This window comes from Solanum stenotomum, unplaced genomic scaffold, assembly GCF_019186545.1.
Source record: "Solanum stenotomum isolate F172 unplaced genomic scaffold, ASM1918654v1 scaffold32159, whole genome shotgun sequence".
Taxonomy (NCBI): domain Eukaryota; kingdom Viridiplantae; phylum Streptophyta; class Magnoliopsida; order Solanales; family Solanaceae; genus Solanum; species Solanum stenotomum.
Window position 1 is genome coordinate 44,574 of NW_026031808.1, and position 21,338 is coordinate 65,911.

The 21,338-nt window shown below is 33.1% G+C and overlaps 3 protein-coding genes across 3 annotated transcripts; 2 read left to right on the forward strand and 1 right to left on the reverse strand.

Annotated features, from left to right (window-relative positions):
- The first annotated feature begins 6,515 nt into the window (after positions 1 to 6,515).
- LOC125852075 (electron transfer flavoprotein subunit beta, mitochondrial) lies at positions 6,516 to 9,938 on the forward strand. The gene is made up of 5 exons (XM_049531806.1): positions 6,516 to 6,693; positions 6,833 to 7,117; positions 7,936 to 8,016; positions 8,522 to 8,616; positions 9,522 to 9,938. Exons 1-5 carry the CDS (start codon positions 6,625 to 6,627, stop codon positions 9,745 to 9,747), a joined length of 756 nt encoding a protein of 251 aa, XP_049387763.1. The 5' UTR covers positions 6,516 to 6,624; the 3' UTR covers positions 9,748 to 9,938.
- A 3,571-nt stretch (positions 9,939 to 13,509) lies between these two features.
- On the forward strand, positions 13,510 to 18,319 carry LOC125852076 (transcription factor bHLH104-like). Its single transcript, XM_049531807.1, has 5 exons — positions 13,510 to 13,762; positions 15,939 to 16,016; positions 16,971 to 17,048; positions 17,453 to 17,615; positions 17,799 to 18,319. The coding sequence occupies exons 1-5, from the start codon at positions 13,647 to 13,649 to the stop codon at positions 18,042 to 18,044; spliced, it is 681 nt and encodes a 226-aa protein (XP_049387764.1). The 5' UTR covers positions 13,510 to 13,646; the 3' UTR covers positions 18,045 to 18,319.
- A 301-nt stretch (positions 18,320 to 18,620) lies between these two features.
- Positions 18,621 to 20,661, reverse strand: LOC125852073 (WAT1-related protein At4g08300-like). Its single transcript, XM_049531804.1, has 7 exons — positions 20,443 to 20,661; positions 20,304 to 20,366; positions 20,114 to 20,230; positions 19,789 to 20,023; positions 19,434 to 19,592; positions 19,197 to 19,348; positions 18,621 to 19,062 (listed from the first exon to the last, which is right to left on the reverse strand). Exons 1-7 carry the CDS (start codon positions 20,634 to 20,636, stop codon positions 18,885 to 18,887), a joined length of 1,098 nt encoding a protein of 365 aa, XP_049387761.1. The 5' UTR covers positions 20,637 to 20,661; the 3' UTR covers positions 18,621 to 18,884.
- Between the last annotated feature and the right edge of the window lie 677 nt (positions 20,662 to 21,338).

Consider the following 21,338-nt stretch of genomic DNA (forward strand, 5'->3'; position numbering starts at 1 on the left):
TTAGACCTAATTGTATTATCACATGACAATCTTGTTAACGTGTAAATGAGATATTATGCGATGCGGATTTAAATTAATTGAATTTTATGAGTATGAGATATCGATGAGAAGTATTGTCTGGTGCGTCCAAATAAAACATATTCACTGCATGCAACTGACAACCTTTATCATTTACATCATGTTCTTTTCTTTACCCTAATCATATAGCATTCATGTATTACTAACAAAATAGTAGATAATCACATAAAACATAAACGGAAAAACAAACTACCCTCAACTATCTGAAAGGATTCCTTCTCGATAATGGCGGAGCGAGAAATTTTATTAAGGGTGTCAAAAAATAATGGTGTGTGACTGTCAACATAAAATAAAAAAAAATATTGTGATATTTGGGGTTTGAACTTGAAACTTCTTCATTCAACTGAACACATATTACCACTACGCCAAAGGAATATCTTTTGTCAAGAGTGTCCAATTTAAATATATATCCTTTAAATGTAGAATTTGACATATATATACAACGTAATTTTTCGACGAAGGATGTCCAATTGGACACCATGGGGTGCTGCTTCTCGAACATCTCCCGGTCATAATTTGATTTCCACAATCACCTTCCCCAAAAGAATACCTAGCAAACATCAATCATAGTGTCTACAATAGCTAATTAAGTCCATCATCAACCTAAACCACAACTAACTACACATTCATCCGCCCAGACTCCGTCCCGAAGGCCTATACATGCTATCTCTCGACAATTTACAAGATAATATATAAGTAAAGACAGATCTAACTACTCGGTTAAGAAAATTTAGCCTATCTAGACGTCAAATAAATGTTGAAAAACTCTGAAAATGAACTTCTGGCTCCACGAGGGTGAATCGGAACAGACTTAGATCGAGAATTCATGAATTTTGGCCTTCTTTGTATCGAAATTCAACTCCTCGATTTTTCCCGAGCCTAGAGCTACTTATGATTTTTTTTTAGAGTAACGTTCACTGTTTTATTAATGAAAAGTGGGAGGAAAAATAAAAGAATTAATGTTTTTCGAGTTTCCACCCCTACTATAGCAGCTGACATGTTGCTATAGTGCCGCTGTCATAGCGAAAATACATCCGCTATGGCAAAATGACGTTAGCCCAATTAATTTTTAAATTCCAAATTTTTTGACTTGTGCCTCAAATTTTAAATTGGCACCGTATCTAAAATTTTGTAGAACTCTACACCAGATGACTTGAATAATGATGGTTTAGACTTTAGATCCTTACATTTTTCTTTTTAAAAAATAATTTATCTAATGATGTGGCTGAATCATAATTGGACATGTGTAGAAAATCATTTTGCAAGCTGGAAACTGTTTTTGGTTAACAAATAATGACATAGAATAGCCTTTTATCAAAGTTCGATAGCATATTTGAATTTTTTTCTCTTTTATAATGAACTAAATAATATAGTATTCATATCCTTATAAAAATTACTAATAACATAATTCTTAGGTACTATAAATTGTCAAATCATAATAAGTTATGAAAATTCATCACTGAAAAATAATAATAATAAAGAAGAACAACGAGTAACTAACTATTTTTTGATATAATTGGATGACCATCTTTTGTATATACTACTTACTCAGATCAAATCTCTAAATTATTTTCCTAGTATAAAAAGTTTGACTCAAAAAATCTGGTCAGAAGAAGACCAAATCATTGACTACATGTATTTCAAAATGATAATATCCTGCTTGATATCTAATATATTTAATTACATGCCAAAAATAGTTACTACCGACAAATTAGTATTCTCTAATTCAAAATATTCAAAAATTTACAAATCTGAATTTTCCCTATAAATAGTAGTCAATCCTAAGCAAAGATACCACCACTCAGTAACATAGTCATTTCATCCCCTCCCAAACAAACATATTTCTCCTCCTCTTTAGCCATGGATAGAAAGAAATAAAGTTTGTTTTCGTTGAAAGTAAATTGACAAGGAAGTCCCATACAAGAAAAGATAGAAAGAGTACTTGAAAAAGACTCATGAACTAACACATTATGTAGTACTTAAATGACTGCAATAATCTATAGTTCTTACCACGATGAACTTGTGGTGTTGTTACACAATTTAAGAATCTTTCTGTGTTGGTCCAGTAAAAACTTATGGTGGTAAAAGAACTCCAAGAAAAAAATTGGAAAGATTGTGGAACAACCGCCTAGGGAAGGAAGAAATCATGAACACATAATTATATGAAGTGTTGAAGGGAATGTCAAAGAGAGTGTTTTTTCCCTTCAACACTTCATGCATTAGGTTCGTAATTTCCTTCTTTACCCTACACAATCGTTCCTTCTTTACCCTACACAATCGTTCCTTCATCTTTTCAATCATTTGTTTGATGAACTCTTTTATTGTCAACACGCTCTTTCATTGAACAAATGTTTGAAGATTCTTAAACTTTGTAAAAAAAATTAATTATGGCTTCATGATTTTGTTACACGACAGGTTCATTGTTGTAAGATCTATAGATGACCGTATCCATATTAATACCACAGAGTGTGCTAAGTTCTTGAGCTTTTTCAAGAACATATTCTGTCTTTTTTTATGAGTCTTCCTTATCATTTTTCTTAACAATGAAAGCAACTTTTACTTTCTTTTTAGCTGTAGCTAAAGAGAAATGTGTTTGTTGGAAGTGAATCAAATGATTATGTTATTGATTTCCTTCTTGCTTAGGTTTGACTCCTATTTATAGGTAATGATGACTCCATAATTGTTCTTTCACCCGCTTCTACTAAAAGATATCATCCATTGTTTCATCAAGCGGCTCATTTGAGGACTCTAATGGTTCCTTTTGTGGACTCCTCTTAGGTTTCTCTTTTTTCTTTACAAATTTTTTATCTAGTAGTTTAATAATTATATTTGTCTAGGTGGTAGTGTACAACATCGTGTCGATTGTAATATTATCATTTTCATATAATCGATGTATTCATTTGTGTTTAGGTGATCATACCTTATTATTGTGTTACTATTTCTTGTTATCACGATCCTGATCTATCGTGCATATCACCTATACTAACCATCAATTGGAGAACTAACTAACAACTAACACACAATTCATTAAGCAACAAAAATAAACAATTTTTAATTCTAAAACAAGCTTTCATAATTAAAAATTAAAATCAAAATCACAGAAAACACCCCTTAGAATTTGAAATTCGTGTATCAAAAAATTTAATTCCTCTAAAAATGGAGATGCAACTCCGAAATAAATATAGTTTAAGTCTAAAAAATGGACGAGAGAAAAAGGAGGAATCCATGGTAGCTTGAAACAAGCAACTCACCCTTGGGTTTAGAAAACGCTAGAATTACAGTTGTGGTCGCAAAACAACAATCGAAATATGTCATGTACTCAACAAAGAAAGAGTAAGTAAAGTATCAGTACACAAAATTCACAGTATGCAAGTAGAATCATTGGTCAGTTCTAATTATACGAAATATGAACATGTAACCACAACTTAATAAAACAGATAACATACAATTATGGCCACAATCATAAACATAACCTGAATTCCCAGTCCTTTCCCTCAATTGACATTTACAATAAACATGAACAATTTCATTACAACAAGTCAATTTTGTTCTCTCATGAAACTCACACACACAAAAACATTCAATGTACCAGGTGTGGTATCCAAGCCAATCAAAAAATATTATGTATCAGGTGTTGTATCTGAGTCAACCGTTAAAACGTACTAGGCGTGGTATTCGAGCCAATCAACTATCACACATCACAATTACAATCACAATGAATTAATATCACACTTGTACACCCAAGTAAACACATTCATTGTATGCGATTGACCACAATTAACATTTTATTTTTCTTCAATACCTTAACAAGTGAATCTTATAAGGGCTCGTGTAATGACCCCTCCAACAACAATGACTTCTCCATTGTCTTCGCTAATGCTGGTTTTTTCAATACCCTCTCCAGTGTTCTGTACAATGACACCATTAATGGACCCCATGGGTGGAGCTACGACGGTGTCACTATTTCTAGTTGGACACCCTTCGTTGAGAAATTCGATGATATATATCTACGTCAAATTTTACTTTCTATTGCTATATATACTATTTTGAATACCCATACAACAAATAGATTCCAGTAGCACAGTGGTGATGCATTGCATAATTCACACATGATACCAAGGTTCGAATTATGTTTCGTTCACTGTTTAAAGAAATTGTACACAAATTCTATAGTGTTTAGAGCTAATTACATCCTATCCATAGTCTTTTTCAAATTAAAAAAATCCATTAAATTTGGTGAAATTTAGATACATCCCAAAACGTCCCGATACATCAGGTCTCGGTTTCGAATACATCACGTGCGTCCTGATATATCACGATGTATCCGAGCGATACATCATATGTGATGTATCCAAAAACATGAGAGAGTAGAAATTTTTGTAATTTTTTCAAATGATAGGAAATTTTAGAGAATATAGTAAATAAGTTAAGTATTTAGGTAATTTTTCATTTTTTTAAAATTTTAGTCTCCTTAATTCTATACTTCAAATCTATTACATCTTAAAAAGCGCAACTTTGATGTGAAATGAGTAATAGCTTGATGGCAATTGGGTGTTAAAGTATCGAAGAGTGAATCGCTATAGGATTACATTTTTTCTTGAATTTACTAACAAAAGTTTGGACACCCTTCATAAAATTTCTAACTACACTATTGATGGAAATCAAAAAATAAAAAATAAAATGCCTGAACATACATTTTGTGGACTCCTTTTTATTTTTAGAAAATGAATAAGAATCAACCCTTTGGCTTGCTTTCTTTTTTGATTTGTGGGTGGACATTTTTTTATTCTTAATATTTATCAGTAATACATAACAGAAATAGTTCTTTAACGTACGGCCACAATAAAAAGAAATAAGGAAAAAATGTTTAAAATATCTCTTAACTTTTATTTATGAGTTGACTTTACTCTTACCGTTAAAATAAAGTTATTCTTATCCTCATAGTTATTATACTTGTCACCTGTATTCCTCAATTGGAGTTCACATCAACTAAAATTACCTAAGGTTTTTTTTAAAAAAATCGTCACCCTAATCTAATCCGCCCCAACCCATTTTTAAGTAAAGAATGACCCAAACAAATATACCCCATGAAAGATATTGGATTTTTTCTTGGGAGTGGAGTTGCAATTTGAACGTCAAAAGAAGACTGATTCACAATTGCCATTACTATACGGGTGACAGGTATAATAATGGCTAGGATAAAAACAATTTCATTTTTCGCTAACGGTAAAGTCAACTAATAAATGAAAGTTGAAGGATATTTTTGAACCTTTTTCCTAAAAAATAATAATAATTACTTATATACATTGATTGTGTACTTAAAATATTTTGAAATTTACCTTTACGTAAGAAAAAGTTTAGCAAGATGTGATGAAATTTCACTTGAAAAAAAGGCTTGATATACTCCTCAACTTTACTATTTACAGATTATATATCCTTCGTTATAAAATTAACTCATATATACTATTATCGTCACACAAATAGCCAAGTGTATCATTATCGTTGCCAAATAACCTAGATATACCTTTTTTTTCGTCTAACATAACTTTAAACATTAATTTTTTAAAATTTTTTATTAAAAAATATTATGGTGGCTATGGCATAATGTTTTGACTCTTTTTTAATGAGAAATCAATTAATCATAAGGATAAGACTCATGTTTGTGAACACGTTTGCATAGCGTAATATCCATTCTTTTAGATGAGTACGTAATTACTTAATTCACTTGTGACTTGTCCTTAATCCTTGTTTAACTTGTTTTAATTTTCCATTGGTTAATTTTTAAATTAATCATTATTTTACGATTGGAATTAAACATGATCTTTAGCCTTTTCTTTCTCTAAACTTGAGATTATGTAATTGTAATTATATTTCTAGTAAATAAATACATGATATCTACGCTTTAGAAACTTGTTAATCAATACAATATAGTATATTTTAATTACTGGCAGAATTAATTAGTATATATATACTAATGCATATAATATATTTGATCAAATACTTTAGTCTTTAATACTTAAATATACTATTATTACAAATAATACAAATATTTTCATCATTAAAATATTTTTCTATTTCATATAAAGTGTGATTAAACTTAGAATTTGACAAATAGATTTTAATAATATCAAATGCTATTATAGTTATATAATAGTGATCGTTATAGTTATAATGGACTCCTCCCTTAACTCGATGTCTCAAGTTTAAGCTCTAAATATGATATTTTTTTTGTATGGAGCATTTTCCCCTGATTGAACCCTACGCAACGCGAGTTCAAAATAATTGGACTACAATATAATTACCGAATATTGTTGAAATGGAAAAATAAAATTAAAATAGTCGAGATCCAACACAACTTTGGATATCAGGAGTTTAAAATTATAACAAGATAGTCTCATTAAATAAAATAAATTTAATTTTTCAATTATTAGGAAATATTTAAGTGTCAAAATTGGCTTCAATTTAATCGGAATATTTCAAACAGTGGCAACTTCCGTGTGTAGCTCAAATTAGTCTCCATTTTTTCCGATCAGTTTCCGATCAACGATGAAGATCATGGTAGCCATCAAACGTGTTGTTGATTACGCCGTCAAAATCCGAGTTAAACCCGACAAGGTACATCTTCACAATTTTTTTCATTTTTTTTGGAATATTTTTTGTTAAATTTCACAAAATTTGAACACTGAATTGATTGGGGTTTAAGGCTTAGTGAGTTGATTTTTTTTTGTTGTTGAATTTTGATTTGAACTGTCAGAGTGGTGTAGAGACGAAAAATGTGAAGATGTCGATGAACCCATTTTGTGAAATAGCCTTGGAAGAAGCTTTGCGGGTCAGAGAATCGGGTTTGGCTTCAGAGGTGGTGGCTGTTAGTATTGGGCCAGTTCAGTTTACGGAGACTTTACGAACTGGGTTAGCTATGGGAGCAGACAGGGCAATCCATGTAGAAGCGCCTGAGAATATTTATCCACTTACAATTGCTAAGATTCTTAAAGCTCTTGTTGATGTTGAAAAGCCTGGTCTTCTTTTTCTTGGCAAACAGGTTAGCTTTAATTTAAAGATTTGAGCTTTTATTCTGCTTTTGTGTTCTGATCTGAATAACTTCCTGTTAGAGCTGATGGTCTGTCGAAAACAGCGTCTCTACCCCATAAAGGTAGGGATAAGGTCTACATACATACTACCCGGTATGCTGTTGTTGTTGTTGTGAGCAAGTTCTTATATGCCAGATTACTTTAAAATCCAATGGTGGGTTTTGGATTAATCAGTATGTGTTGCATTCAAGTTATGTGATTGGTTAATTTGACTTAGGCGTGTGTTTGATATAGCAAAAACTGTTTCTCGTGGATAAATGTGAAGATTTTCTCTTAGGGAAGTATGTTTTGGATCATGTCCCGTGTTTGGTTAGGTGTAAAAGTGAGTGGTGTATGCTAATCGTATGATGTGGAAGATAAGGTACAATGTTAGTGTTTTGATGATATTCTTTAGTATTAAAGATTGAGATAGTGTCTAGGAGTTGGTTTAAGCTACTGATATGAAGTAAGAGCTAGAGATATCTGTAAAAGAAAATGAATTCTGCGGATAAGTCATTTCCCCTTTTTGGGGAAAAATATTTTGTTTGATGCAAAATTTCAACAACTAGGGTAATCAAGCACTGAAAAATGAGTTTATTAAGAAAAAAAAATATAGTTTTGGCCATACCAAGCATGTCCTTAAGGTTTGACTGAAGAGGTGTAAATGGATTGTTTTTTTATTTTAGTGGAGTTGCTAGCTATCTGCTTTCTTCATTCTGCTTCAGTTATTCAAACTATTCTTCTTGAGTTTCTATCTGTTTATTTGTCTAATGTTGTTACTTTTGTGTAGGCAATTGACAATGATCAAAACCAGACAGGCCAAATGGTTGCAGGACTTCTCAAGTGGCCGCAGGGAACATTTGCCTCTAAGGTTGGTATCATTTCTGCGTAAGGGTGTGCAAACTAGTTAAAGAGATCCGAAAATTGTGATTCTGCAATCTCTCATTGGTCTAAGTTGGTTTATATCACCTCTACTTTGATATGCCTATTTTGAGTATGTCTTGGACATTGCATCTAAGTATCCAGGGTTTTCAAACTGATTCTTTCGTTTGTTTCTCTATATCTTCCTCTTGAGCACCTCTTTAATCCATGTGCTCATATTAAATCTAATCAGACAGAACACTATCTCTGTTTACCTTATTATCTCTATCATTTAGCTGTTTGCTTTATTAGACATGTAATCTTAAAATCAATGTTAATCTTACAATAGGATTGCCTGATCTCATGCAATCTGTACTTTTTTTCATATCAAAAGAATTATCAAAAACAATCTGCAATCTTCCAAAGTCCATATTACTGTTTCAATTATGGTTTCTTTGCTATCATGTTCAGTTGGCTTGTTTAGGGCTGCAATCTCACTTTGATATTTCTGTTAGGTTGTTCTCGACAAAGAAAAACAGGTAGCTACAGTGGACAGAGAAGTTGATGGTGGTATCGAGACATTGTGTTTGGATTTGCCTGCAGTAATCACGTAAGTCTCAACCAAGTTATTACAGACTTGCATGTTCACGAAGAAAATACTTGCATGTTCATGAAGAGACCACCTAGAAGCGTGTCTTCTGGATAAGAAAAAAAGAAGTGATTGTAGGTCTTTTGGGGCACATCTCAAAACAAATAGGATTTTAACTAATTTAATCTCAAATTAAAAGGCACAAGCTTCAACTCTTGTTTATATGATTGCTTTAGTTCTCTGATATTGAGTTATATACATGACAAGTCGTGAAGAGGACTTCCACCAAAATAAATGTATAATCTGCCACTGTATTTTCCCCTTTGTTCAGTTTCCAAATTTTTTCTGCACCAGAAACAAATACTGCCTTAGTTTGGAAATGTGTACTGTCAAACTGTTTAGTCAGCTTGATTATAAGAATGCAGTTTACTGTTACATAGTTTATTTCGCAGGTAAATGGTTAGATATTATAAGCAATCCCGGAGTAGTCCTTAATCATTTGACCTCGCTCTATGCTATTTAATATGCTTATGGCATCGATAACATTCTTAATACTGAGAAGAACTATATTCATGTTACCATTCAATATTGAAGTATCAATAGAACTAATCTATTAGTTTTCTAGGAGATTTGATAAGCAGATCTTTTTATAATGGCCTTTCTAGATCCATGTCCAATATTATCCATGTAGTGAAATTTAAAAAAACTAACTTCGTTGTTTTCTAAGTGGTATGGGGCCTTCGAGGCTCGATCAGTGATAATATTATACCATTAGGTTGATAAATCTAAATCATAGCCAGTGACAGGAGATCAGAACTTTACCCAGCTACGAACTTATGTAGAGACCGTCTTTGTGTCCTCTCTGCTCAAGTTGCTTGTGTTACCTTATTATCTGTGTACTTACGACTTCTTGATTGTGGAAACAGCACTGATCTGAGGCTGAATCAGCCACGATATGCAACACTCCCCAACATAATGAAAGCAAAGTCGAAGCCAATAAAGAAATTCACACTGCAAGACTTGAACGTTGAGATCAAATCTGATTTGGAAGTAGTTGAAGTAACCGAACCTCCCAAAAGGAAATCTGGTGTCATCCTTTCATCTGTGGATGAGCTGATTGACAAGCTGAAGAATGAAGCACGCGCAATTTGAGTACACTAACTATCGTTTCCTGAGCTGATTGACGATCTGAAGAAAAATGAAGCACGCATAATTTGAGTGTGCTAACAGTTAGCTGCAAATTTCATCTCTTTTAACACTAAATGTTTGTTTTTGTATACTTTCAAATGTGTGCAATGTTAATAACAATGATCACATAATGGAAAATATCTCCTATTTTCTTACATTTGGAATGCATCTTTTTGTTTTTTCCCTCCCCTTTTTATTAAAGCTAGAGATTCTTATGTACTATTTTCAAGTGAATCTTTGGGTGTTTTCGGTACGAAAGAAAATGTTTTTCATAGAAAATAAATAGGTTTTTTTACTTAATTTGTATTTGCTATGTAATAAAAAAAAATCTTATCCTAAAAACGTTTTATATACAAATACTATGGGAGGGTAGGGCTGAAGGTGAAGGTGTGGAGGGTAGAGAAGACGCAATCTATAATCAATAATGATGGCCGAAGGGTGTCACTCCTAATTCCTTTAGAACACTCGACTTTAGTTTTATCTAGTTAAAATACAATTTTATTTTGAAAGTATTATCTCCGTTCACCTTTACAGTTCAATTTGAAAAATAATAATTTATTATTTTATTTTCTCTATTCCTTTTAAATTGTTACAGTTTTCTTTTCTAGAGTCAAACAATATGAATTTTTATTTTTATTTTAATTGTCATTACATTTTTCTTTTAAAAATAATAATTTATCTAATGATGTGGCCTAATCATAATTGAACATGTGTTATAAATGGTTTTGCAAACTTGGAACTATTTTCGGATGAGTCTTCTCTCAAATGAAAATGACATAGATAAATCAATTTTTTAAAGGATGTCATCGATGAGCCTTTTATCAAAGTTCGATAGTATATTTTAATTTTTTCTCTTTTATAATGAACTAAATAATATAGTATTCATATCCTTATAAAAAAATACTAATAACCTAATTCTTAGCTACTATAAAATCGTCAAATCATAATTAATTGCGAAAATTCATCACTGAAAAGTGAAAACTGATAATAAGGAATAACAACGATCAACTAACTATTTTTGATATAATTGGATGACCATTTTTTGTAAATACTACTCGCTCAGATTAAATCTCTAAATTATTTTCCTAATATAAAAGTTTAACTAAAAAAATCTGGTCAGAACAAGACCAAATCATAGACTACATGTATTTCAAGATGATAACATCCAGCTTGATATCTAATACACCTCCATTAAGTCACATGCCAATATAGTTACTACCGACAATTTAGTATTCTCTAATTCAAACTATTAAAAAATTTACAAAATCTGAATTTTCCCTATAAATAGAAGTCAATCCTAAGCAAAGAAACCACCACAATAGTGACATAGTCATTTGATCCCTCCCAAACAAACACATTTCTCCTTCTCTTTAGCCATGAATAGAAATAAAGTTAAATTTATTTTTGTTGAAAATAAACTGACAAAGAAGTCTCATACAAGAAAAGATAGAAAGAGTACTTGAAAAAGTCTCATGAACTAACACATTTTGTAGTATTGAAATGACTACAATAATCTATAGTCCTTACCACAAAGTGTGCTAATTTCTTGAGCCTTTTTCAAGAACATATTATGTATTTTTTTTATGAATCTTCCTTATCAGTTTTATTTTCAATGAAAGCAAGCTTTACTTTCTTTCTAGCTATAACTAAAGAGAAATGTGTTTTTTTGGGATGTGGATCAAATGGTTATGTTGTAGAGTACTTCCTTAATCAGGTTTGACTCCTATTTGTAGGGAATGATTGACTCCATGACAACTATTTCATCCACTTCTACTAAAAGACCTCATCAATTGTTTCATTAGGTGGCTCATTTGAGGACTCCTCCTCAAATGGTTTCTTCTGTGGACTCCTCTTAGGTTCCTCTTTTTTCTTTACAAATTTTTCCTCTAGTGGTTTCATAATTATATTTGGCTTGGTAAAGGTAGTATAAGCATCATGTGGATTGTAGTATTAGAATTTTCATATAATCAATGTATTTTGATATCATTTGTGTTTAGGTGATCACACCTTATTCTTGTGTTATGATTTTTTGTTGTCACGATCCCAATCTGTCGTGCATAGCTTTCATGATTAAAAATCAAAATCATAGTTTAAATCCTCTAAAAAATGAAGACGCAACTCCGAAATAAATATAGTTTTAAGTCTAAAGAATGGACGAGAAGAAAGGAGGAACCCATAATATCCTGAAGCAAGCAACTCACCCTTCGGTTTAGAAAACGCTAGTATTACAATTGTGGTCGCAAAACAGCCACCGAAATATGTCCTGTATTTTACAAAAAAAGAGTAAGCGCAATATCAGTAGACAAAATTCACAGTGTACATGTAGATCATTGGTCAGTTCCAATTATATAAAATATGAACATGTAACCACAACTTGATAAAACAGATAACATACAATTATAGCCACAATCGTAAACATAATCCGAATTTCCAGTCTCACCCTCAATTGACATTTACAATAAACATGGACAACTTCATTACAACAAGTCAATTCGGCATCATATCAATATGAAATAAATTATAATTTATAGTACTTTTTCGTATAGTTTTTAAATATCTAAATTTTTATTTTAAAATATCAAATTAATGTAATCCGTTTTATCTTTAAAAATTAATCAAATTAACTCTTTAAATATGAAATATGACAACTAAAAAAAGTAGAGGATCCTAATTTATTCTTGTTACTTAACTAGTCATTTTCCAAAAATTTATTATTCTATTTATTTCTTTTCCAGGTGTGTCAAATTTAAGTCAAACAATCCATTCTTAACTTTTAGACCAGAAAAGAAAAATGAAAGAAATATTGGAAATATCGCTGAACTTAACACAAATTATTTGGTTTATTCTCGAATTATTGATCGCCTTAAAAATATTCTCTATTTGATTAATTAAGCTTAAATACACCCTCGAATCTGCCGCATAGCATAGTAAGTGGCCTCAAACTCTTGTAGAAGTACGAGACTCTTAATAAAAAGTCGAGAGAAGTGTCGAAAACACCTTGTTTGCAACAAATTTAAACATATGGAAAATAAATAAACCACACAAATAAAATCTGAAGAAACATGATTTTATTGATCAAGATATGCGGATACAATTCTGTTCCTCCCTTGATTCTACTCTCCTAAGATTTATCCATGATTCGAGGGCCGTTAGTGGCGTATTTCTCGAACTAGAATGATTTAGATTTGACCTCTATAGAAATATTCCATAAATTTACGGAATATTCGAGATCTTGATCTTTAAAATTACCCAAGAGTTTATGGGATATTTGAGATGCCTTTTAAGAGAATTTTGTACCCTTTTTATAGGTGTGAATTAGGGTTTAGGGTTGAGTAACCTCCAAAAATTCTAATTTGAGTTGAACACAATTTGTAGAGTCCCAACTCGAATTGAATACGTCTTGTAGAGTCCCACAAAATTTCAATGTCTACACCCCTAATCTTGATGAGAATTTAGGGATGTATTTTATTCATGTTGCAAGATCGGTGTGTATAAAGTTTCGTTAATCAAATTAAGAAGTGTTTTCAAGACTATCATAGTTCGAAACTAATAATTCGCGATGAGCTAAGGGTTATTTTTTTTTCTTTTTTCCCATCATGTCACATTGGAAAATGCGGCGCCACCAATAATTGGACGATCCATACTGACACGTGTCGAACAATTATTGGTTGCCTCTTCCGCCTCCGAATCATGACTTGTGACACTTCTTTTTCCATCTGCCGGCATCGTCATCTCAATCCTTTGAAAACTTTTTCTCCAGAATTTTTTTTTCTATTGAATTTTAATCTCTAAATTTATCCAAATTCGGTTTAGTTTTGATTCGATTTGTCTAATTTCCCTTTTTGTTGGTTTGATTTATCGAAATGGATCAATTTGATTCATTTCGAGATGCCAATTGGGACCTAATTGATATCAACAGCTTTATAGATGAAGAAGCTCCCATAGATTTCTTTTGGAACGATCAAACCGAGAATTTGAGGTATTTTTATTCATATCTAAAACTTCGTTTTTATAATTAGATTGTAAAAAATTAGTCTTTTTTATCTGTTTTTGAGCTATGCTTGTTTGATTTAATGTTAGTGCAGATTAATCTTGTTGGGTCTTTTTTATACGGCTTGATTTTCAAGTTTATATAGGGACGATAACATATCGAGTGTAATTCCATAAGTGGGGTGTGGGGTAGGGTAGAATGTGCGCAGGTCTTACTGTATCTTTGTGGGATAGCGAGGCTGTTTCTAATAGATTCTTGATTCAGAAGTGTAATTTTAAGTTCATACAACGCAATAGCATACTCAATGTAAGTTCATGAGCGAGGTTTGAGGAGAGTAGTATGTAGCAGACCTTACCCCCTACCTTTGTGGGTAGGGAGGCTGTTTCTGATACTCGGCTCATAAGTATAATTTTCAAGTTTATACAAGGACAACAACATATCTATTGTAATTTTCAAGTTTATACAACCACAACAACACATCTAGTGTAATTTTATAAGTGGGGTCTGGGGAGGTTAGAATGTACCCAAACCTTACTCCACATTTGTTGGGTAGAGAGGCTGTTTCTGATACACTTGATTTAAAAGTGTAATTTTCAAGTTTATACAACATACCTAGTGAAATCCCGTTTGGGGAGGGTAGGATGCATGCAGATCTTACTCTACCTTTGTTGGGGTAGACGGTAGAGTGGCAGTTCCTGATAGACTCTTGGCTTAAAATTGTAATTTTCAAGTTTATCGTGTAAAAATTTTGATCTTTCTTTATTGGCATTAAGATATGTTTATTCAATTTATCTCTTAATACAGCTTGATTTTGGTGGGGCATTTTTTCTTTGGATTAATAATCTGTCCTGATTTTTTCATATGCTTTTATGCTGGCGAGTTCTCTTGTTGATTAGGTTTATCACTTACTACAGCGTCATCTTTGTGGTTTATTTTTCTTAATGTTATTTAAAAGAACCTTTCATGCATGTTAATTAATCTTGCTGGTCTAGATCCAAATAAATCTTATATTACAAGTTCTTGCATGTTTTTATCTCGAGATGCCAGATTGTTTGCTAGTTTATGGTTTAATTTCTCTTCTTTTCATATGCTTGATGTAATGCTCATTAACTCATTTAGGTGTAATTGACGAGCCCCTTTTCTCTGCTTTTCTGCTAGAGTTGCATTCCTTTCCATCTTTTGTTTGGTTAAATTTTAGTGTTTGTTCAGTATGATCTGATGCATTTCTATAGTCTATGTTAAGAAGTGAAAAATGATTTGTTTTTTTGTTGTTGTTAAAATTAAGGTTGTCTAGAATGCTTCAGGATATAGGTAAAAATACTGTATTAATGCATGAACTTGTGCTTTCCTCTTTTTATTTTTCCCTTTGAAATCACACAATCATATCAGGTAGCTTTCCATTTAATCTTGATGTGAAGAGCTAGAAAAGCTTTTTACTTTTGAAACTGGTCGAAGGAAAAGCTTGATTAGATCATAAGATTATATGCATAGTTTTAGGAAAAAACATGCAAGCTTATTGTTCACATGTATCTTGTTGCGAGAGGAAACATTCAATCATTTCCATAATAATCTCATTGTGCTCCTCAAATCCTTTGTCCTATTAGATCAGAGCTGAATCTTGGCCTTCCTGAATTTCCTTTTCTTCCTCTTATTGTCTTGTCATTGTTCAGCCTTCCTTCACCTCATTTCACTTCTCTCCTGGAATGATCTCTGGTACCACATTATATTCTCCTTCACTTGATGTCAGGAGAGATTTTACCGCAGTAGAGGAATTGTGTAGGACATCATCAAATCTGACAAGTTCTGATTTGAATAGTTTCTAAGTCACTACCTCCATTTGTTGCATGAGAACATAGAAACAAATAATAAAGGTGGGAAATGCTTATGATCTTTTCCCCACAAGCATTTCTCATTTGGTTGTCTACACACTTTTTCTCTAATAGCTATAGCTCAAGGAGAATTGAAGAAAAGTGGTCTTTTCGAGAATTTTACTAATTCGATAGTTGAACAAAGTGAAAGGGAAAATTTCCATCCGGATATTATTCCCCCCCCCAAGGGCTGGTCTCTTACATCAATTTGTCGTGTTTAAACTTGATGATATAGGCCTTGTTCCATAAACCTAGTTTATAAACTTGTTTGTATCTCATTGGTTCTTGGGCTGCAGAACTGTAGCAGAACTTGAGGCACCTCTCAGCAGTGCTGCATTTCAGGAGTGCATAGAGACAGAATACCCTCGGAAAAGGTATTTGTAATGTATAAAATTCTAAATATATCAGTGTCTTCCTTAAAAAGGTGGAAAATTATGCATATGCTTGGTATATTTCATGAGAATGACTAGCTTTTCCAGGATCACGTTAATGGAATTAATATGCTGATGTGTTAGAAATCATATGTGATAATTTAGTGAAAGGAGAAGGAAATTCTCATCTTCATTCTCGATGAACTTGCTCTAGCTTTCAATTATCTTCTAGCTTTGTCTTTGATATTCTGGCATACCATATGTGAGATTGAACAGATTTATTCAATTAGGTAACTTTTTTCCACATTTTTGCCTCTTAATGATTTTAATGAAGTATATTTATCTCTGATTTGAAGAAAATTGTTAAATCTTTCTTATTAGCCATAAGCAGTTACAGGAGATAGAGATAGAGCATGCTCGTTAAATTCTTGCCCAACTTATATGCTTCTTTTGCGAATACATAGTTTATCCTGCATCATTTCTTCAAAAATCTTACCCCGCTTATATGCTTCTTTGATGATTACATAGTTTATCCTGTATCATTTCTTCAAAAAAATTTACCTTCTAAAGAAAAAAGTCTTAAAGTCATATCTTCAATTGTGGGTATTCAGCTACTTTCTTTTTAGATAAATGGATATTGGCTACTTCCTTGATTTCTGAATTAGCAGAAAAAGCTGGTTGCTTTGCACTCTTTACCCCCTTGTAGACTTGCATAGTTTTATGTGAGCATTGACTTTTTATGGACTTGATTATCCTGAATCATGCATGTGCTGGAGATTTCTTCTCTTCAAAGTGGATGATGGACCTGTAGAACAATTCATTATAGAAATGGGAGGGAGTGGGTTCCTTGGTTTGATTTTTTTGTGTAAATTTTAGTACTGCTTTATAGTTTATCAGGTTATGAAAACTTAAGTGATTTCTACTCGCAATTCTCTTACCAAGTATTTTTTTTGACAGAGGTCGTAATGAGTCTTGCAGCAAACAAGGGAACAAAGCTTGCCGTGAGAGATTAAGAAGGGAAAAATTGAATGAAAGGTATTGTCATGCTCATCTGAATTCTTGTTTTCTCTCTGCATTCAAAATTAGGTTTGTCTACTATTTTCTACCATACGCTGCAACACCGATAATGTAGATAAAGCATGGATGTAGTTCATTGCAATTTTATAGCTGTCTTGTTCTCTGCTGGCTTGGGAAGTCTTACAAGACTTGGAGCTGTCATTGGTATAAGTTCTTCCAAGTATAGCTAAGAGTATCCAAAAAAGGTCATTATTCTGTAAGAAGGGTAGCCATTATTGTTACTGAAGAAAGAAGAGAGGCTCTTACAAACAGAAGTATCATTTTTTAAGTGGCACTTAAATCACTTTAGTGTCAGTTATATTATGTCCTTCAAATGAAAATTAGGTGTTCTGAATTAATCTATTTGAATCTTGTTGAGACAGGTTTTCAGACTTATGCTCTGTTCTGGAACCCGGGAGACCTGTAAAAACAGACAAAATGGCCATACTTGGTGATGCCATTCGTGTTCTAAACCAGCTGAAGACTGAATCTGAGGAATACAAAGAGATGAACCAAAAGCTTATGGAAGAGATTAAGACTTTGAAGGTTAGAAATGATTTTGTTGAAAGGCTGAAGTAGCTTGTAAAATTTACGGTGACTGGCAGTCTTGAGTACTAACTCTTGAAGGGAAATTAGAAGAAATTTTGGCTTGGTACTCTTGATTTCTTGAATTCCTATCTCTGATGCCCAGTGTACAATCTCACAGACAAAATCTTTTCTTATAAATAGGAAGAGAAGAATGAACTTCGTGAAGAGAAACTTGCACTGAGGGCTGACAAAGAGAGGATGGAGCAAGAGTTGAAAACTACGGCTTCTCCAGCAAGTTTTATTCCACCTCATCCAGCAGCATATCAGCCGGCTGTAAATAAGATGGCTGTTTTCCCTAGTTATGGTTATGTGCCAATGTGGCAGTATCTACAGCCATCTTCGCGGGACACATCTCAAGATCATATGCTCAGGCCTCCTGCTGCTTGAGAATCTTGCAAGATAATGTATGGCATTTCCCCCTCCATTCGTGTAAATAGTGGCAACATATTAGTCTAGTTTTTACTCTCTTAGTCATCTCTGCCTCCTTTGGGTTTCCTCATTTTCTCGATATTTAATTTGAGGGAGGAACATGTATGGCAGATAATTTCTCTAGATGGAATTGGATTTGATTGACATCTGCTACTTTTGCCTGTTTAGCTCCTGCATTTTTGTTTGTCTCTTGCAATAGGTAGACATTCTAGTTTTTGTGTATCCAAACTATGTGGTACTACTGATTTATGAGCTTTTATGGATTCTTTATGATGCTGCAGTCAAGGGATTATCAATCCCAGGATTTCCTGGGGTATTTCAGTGACGTTTAGAACTAATTAACTGTGCGTAGGATTTTGTTTTGTCATATGGAGAGCTCCATTTACTGGTCAGGATTGGTGAACATCTTGATGCTAGTTAGTTGAATTGTGTGTGATTTGTCTAGTCTCTCTGGACTGGACAGAAATATGAATGATATGGGCTGCTGTTTTAACCTGCCACATCTTGCATAATTAATTGAACATCCAAACAAAATAAAAGAAAAAAAGAGTCTAATCTCTTCTGTACTTTGGAGGTGAACATATAACCCTTAATAATCTCTCTCTTAGGAGGTGTCTCTTCTTTCACCTTGTTCATCAGATGAATCCATGTCTGCTATTCGTAACACATTCAGGTTGCAGGTAAATCTCTGTTTGACTATACTCGAATTATGTCTATTATTGTTTTACTTCTAGCATACTACTTCAGATTAGGCATGCAAGTCATCATGTTTCCCACCACATAAAGGAGCAGAGACTATCAAGGTTCTGCACTAAATTTGTCTGCATCTGATGTGAATTTCTGCATCCTAAGGTCTTCGTGATGCACTTCGTTAGTTGTGGAGCATTGCTCTTTCTCTTTCATTTCTGGTTGTTGATCTTCTTTTCCCCACAAAAGCAAGTACAGTCCAATAATGACAATTACTGCTCCAATGATGCTGAAAATGTTCAAGGAGGGTATTATAGTGCATGAATTTGATTCCCTTCTTTCCCAAAGAACAACATAAAGTGGAAAATGTTTTGCATTTTCCTGTCCTTCCTGTTTGAAGGACAAGATGGTAAGATTGCTTACCTGCCAGTGTAGAGCTTTTCACCAAGGAAGAAATATGCTAGACCTGCAACTAGTACGGTTGAGAGTGGGTTGAACACAGTTACGAAAACTGGTCCCTTTTGTTCAGTGCACCAGAGTTGTATGTACACTACTAAACCAGAGATCACTATTCCCTATTCCAGTTACAAAGATTCTTATTAAAAGGTGCAAGTTCTAAATTGTTTTAGGGAGAAACTATTGGACTTGGACCCTTCTTACCCCATACAGAGTAGACCAGAAATCAATGTTGAAACCCATGGTCCAAGCTGTTTGTTTGTGTTTTACAATTACTGTGTAGAAAGCTGATTGTGCTGCACCAACAAAGCTCATCCATGTAGTCAACGATAGTTGTGCTGGATATCTTTTCAAAGTGTAAGCCTGAAAAATTCCAGTGTAAGCTTGTGTGTGTTGTGTGGAGATCTCTCCTCAGAAACAGTAGTTAGTTCCTATATAGATTACTAGAGGAATCTGCATAATTCATGCAAGTCTTATGCTTGAACATTTATTTTGTTGAGAACACAATTTCATGATTCATGATAGCTAATGTTGTATAGGAAGAGTTTTGGTGAAAAACCTGCATGATGTACCGTATTGACCATGTAATGCAGCTAGCAGCAGTGAGGATCGAGCCTTTTAACCAGTTCTCATGGATAACACCATTCCCTTTGTGGATGTAGATGAGAGGATGTCCTAAGCTTTTCATAACAGGTCCTTTGTATAATGTCATGCTCATAACCCCAGCCAAGGAAACCAAAGTTCCTATGATTTTTGCCATTCCTCTAGGATTTCGAATGTTAGCATCTTCCAACCTACACCAAGAAAGAGCATCTATGAGCTGTGATTGCAAACTTGCATTCATATCCTCTTTATTGTATTCATGATGGAATTGTATGTGTTACCTGAGAATAACTGCTAGTACAAATGTTAAGGCAGCTATAGTGTTGACCATTGAGGCAAGAAGAGTCGGGGAAGTGTAGTTCAAGCTCACAAAGTACATGTTCAGTGTCAAACTCACTCTGTTATGAAGGATATACTGTTAATATTCCTCATCAAACAACATATGAAAATTTGATGTTTGATAGATCTTACCCCAGTAGAGAGAGTACAAATATCTCCAACAACAAAGCCATAGTTAACTTTGGCCTTGTCTTTCTGCAGAAATCAACAGAAACATCAAGAAAACTGCATTTCTGCATATTTTTGCATTGGAGATGACTTTGTGATTTACCTTTCAAGAAAATAGGCAAAGGGTAGCATAGCAAGACCGGCAACGATATGCCGATAAGTTATGTAGACATGAGGATTCATTCCATGATTGAAGGAAGCTTCAGTTATGAAGTACAGAAAAGTGTAAGCAATTTGAGCCAACACCATAAGGATATGAGGCTTGAACCTCTTGTAAGTGCCTATGCTAGTCCCCATAGCTATCAATACTTTGTTCTTCTATGACTTCAACTAAACTCCAACATTAAGCTGTTCATATAGAGACAACTGTAGAACAATGGGATTAGATACCAAAATATTTGTTCATAGTATCTTGTTCTTATTCATAACCTGACAACATCCTCAACACTGAAAGATATTATTCACTTATTACAAGTATATGTCTTTTAGGAATAGAATGTTATAGTACCTTACTGACTCTTCAAAAATATCAACAGGTACGTATCAAACTTTTCAAAAGTAGTGTATTTTTGGAGAATCTTACAACAATGCAGCATCGAAAGTGAAGAATATGTGCGACTTAGATTGTACCTAACTATTCTTGAAGTTTAATAGAAAAGAACATGTGATCCATGATACACTCAACCATATCTAAGAAAACAAAAGGAGAAAAATATTGTTTTTAGAGATGCTAATTGGATATGTATTTGATGCTAATATCAATAATATTCCTAGCACCAACAAATATCCTTCTTGGTTATCAATATATTGTTCAACAACAATAACTACATTTCAGTTTCAAACAAATTTGTAAACTAGATGAATCCTCATTTATCATGTTGTTTCATTTAAGTCCGCGTAGTCAAAAAGTATTCTAGGATTAAAAATGTACTATTAATGCTATAAAAACTAGACTATCTTAATCATAACATAGTAACAGTGGGAATGACAAATTTCCCC

What these genes read in the sequence shown, in the direction of transcription:
- LOC125852073 (XM_049531804.1), bottom strand. Translation starts at nt 20,636, where the DNA reads ATGGGGACTAGCATAGGCACTTACAAGAGGTTCAAGCCTCATATCCTT. An exon ending in GTACTAGCAGTTATTCTCAG is followed by an intron (nt 20,024 to 20,113) that starts GTAACACATACA and finishes TTCTTGGTGTAG; the next exon opens with GTTGGAAGATGCTAACATTC. An exon ending in GAAAAGCTCTACACTGGCAG is followed by an intron (nt 19,063 to 19,196) that starts GTAAGCAATCTT and finishes GAACATTTTCAG; the next exon opens with CATCATTGGAGCAGTAATTG.
- LOC125852076 (XM_049531807.1), top strand. Translation starts at nt 13,647, where the DNA reads ATGGATCAATTTGATTCATTTCGAGATGCCAATTGGGACCTAATTGAT. An exon ending in GATCAAACCGAGAATTTGAG is followed by an intron (nt 13,763 to 15,938) that starts GTATTTTTATTC and finishes CTTGGGCTGCAG; the next exon opens with AACTGTAGCAGAACTTGAGG. An exon ending in AGGGAAAAATTGAATGAAAG is followed by an intron (nt 17,049 to 17,452) that starts GTATTGTCATGC and finishes TTGTTGAGACAG; the next exon opens with GTTTTCAGACTTATGCTCTG.
- LOC125852075 (XM_049531806.1), top strand. Translation starts at nt 6,625, where the DNA reads ATGAAGATCATGGTAGCCATCAAACGTGTTGTTGATTACGCCGTCAAA. An exon ending in TCCGAGTTAAACCCGACAAG is followed by an intron (nt 6,694 to 6,832) that starts GTACATCTTCAC and finishes TTGAACTGTCAG; the next exon opens with AGTGGTGTAGAGACGAAAAA. An exon ending in GATTTGCCTGCAGTAATCAC is followed by an intron (nt 8,617 to 9,521) that starts GTAAGTCTCAAC and finishes TTGTGGAAACAG; the next exon opens with CACTGATCTGAGGCTGAATC.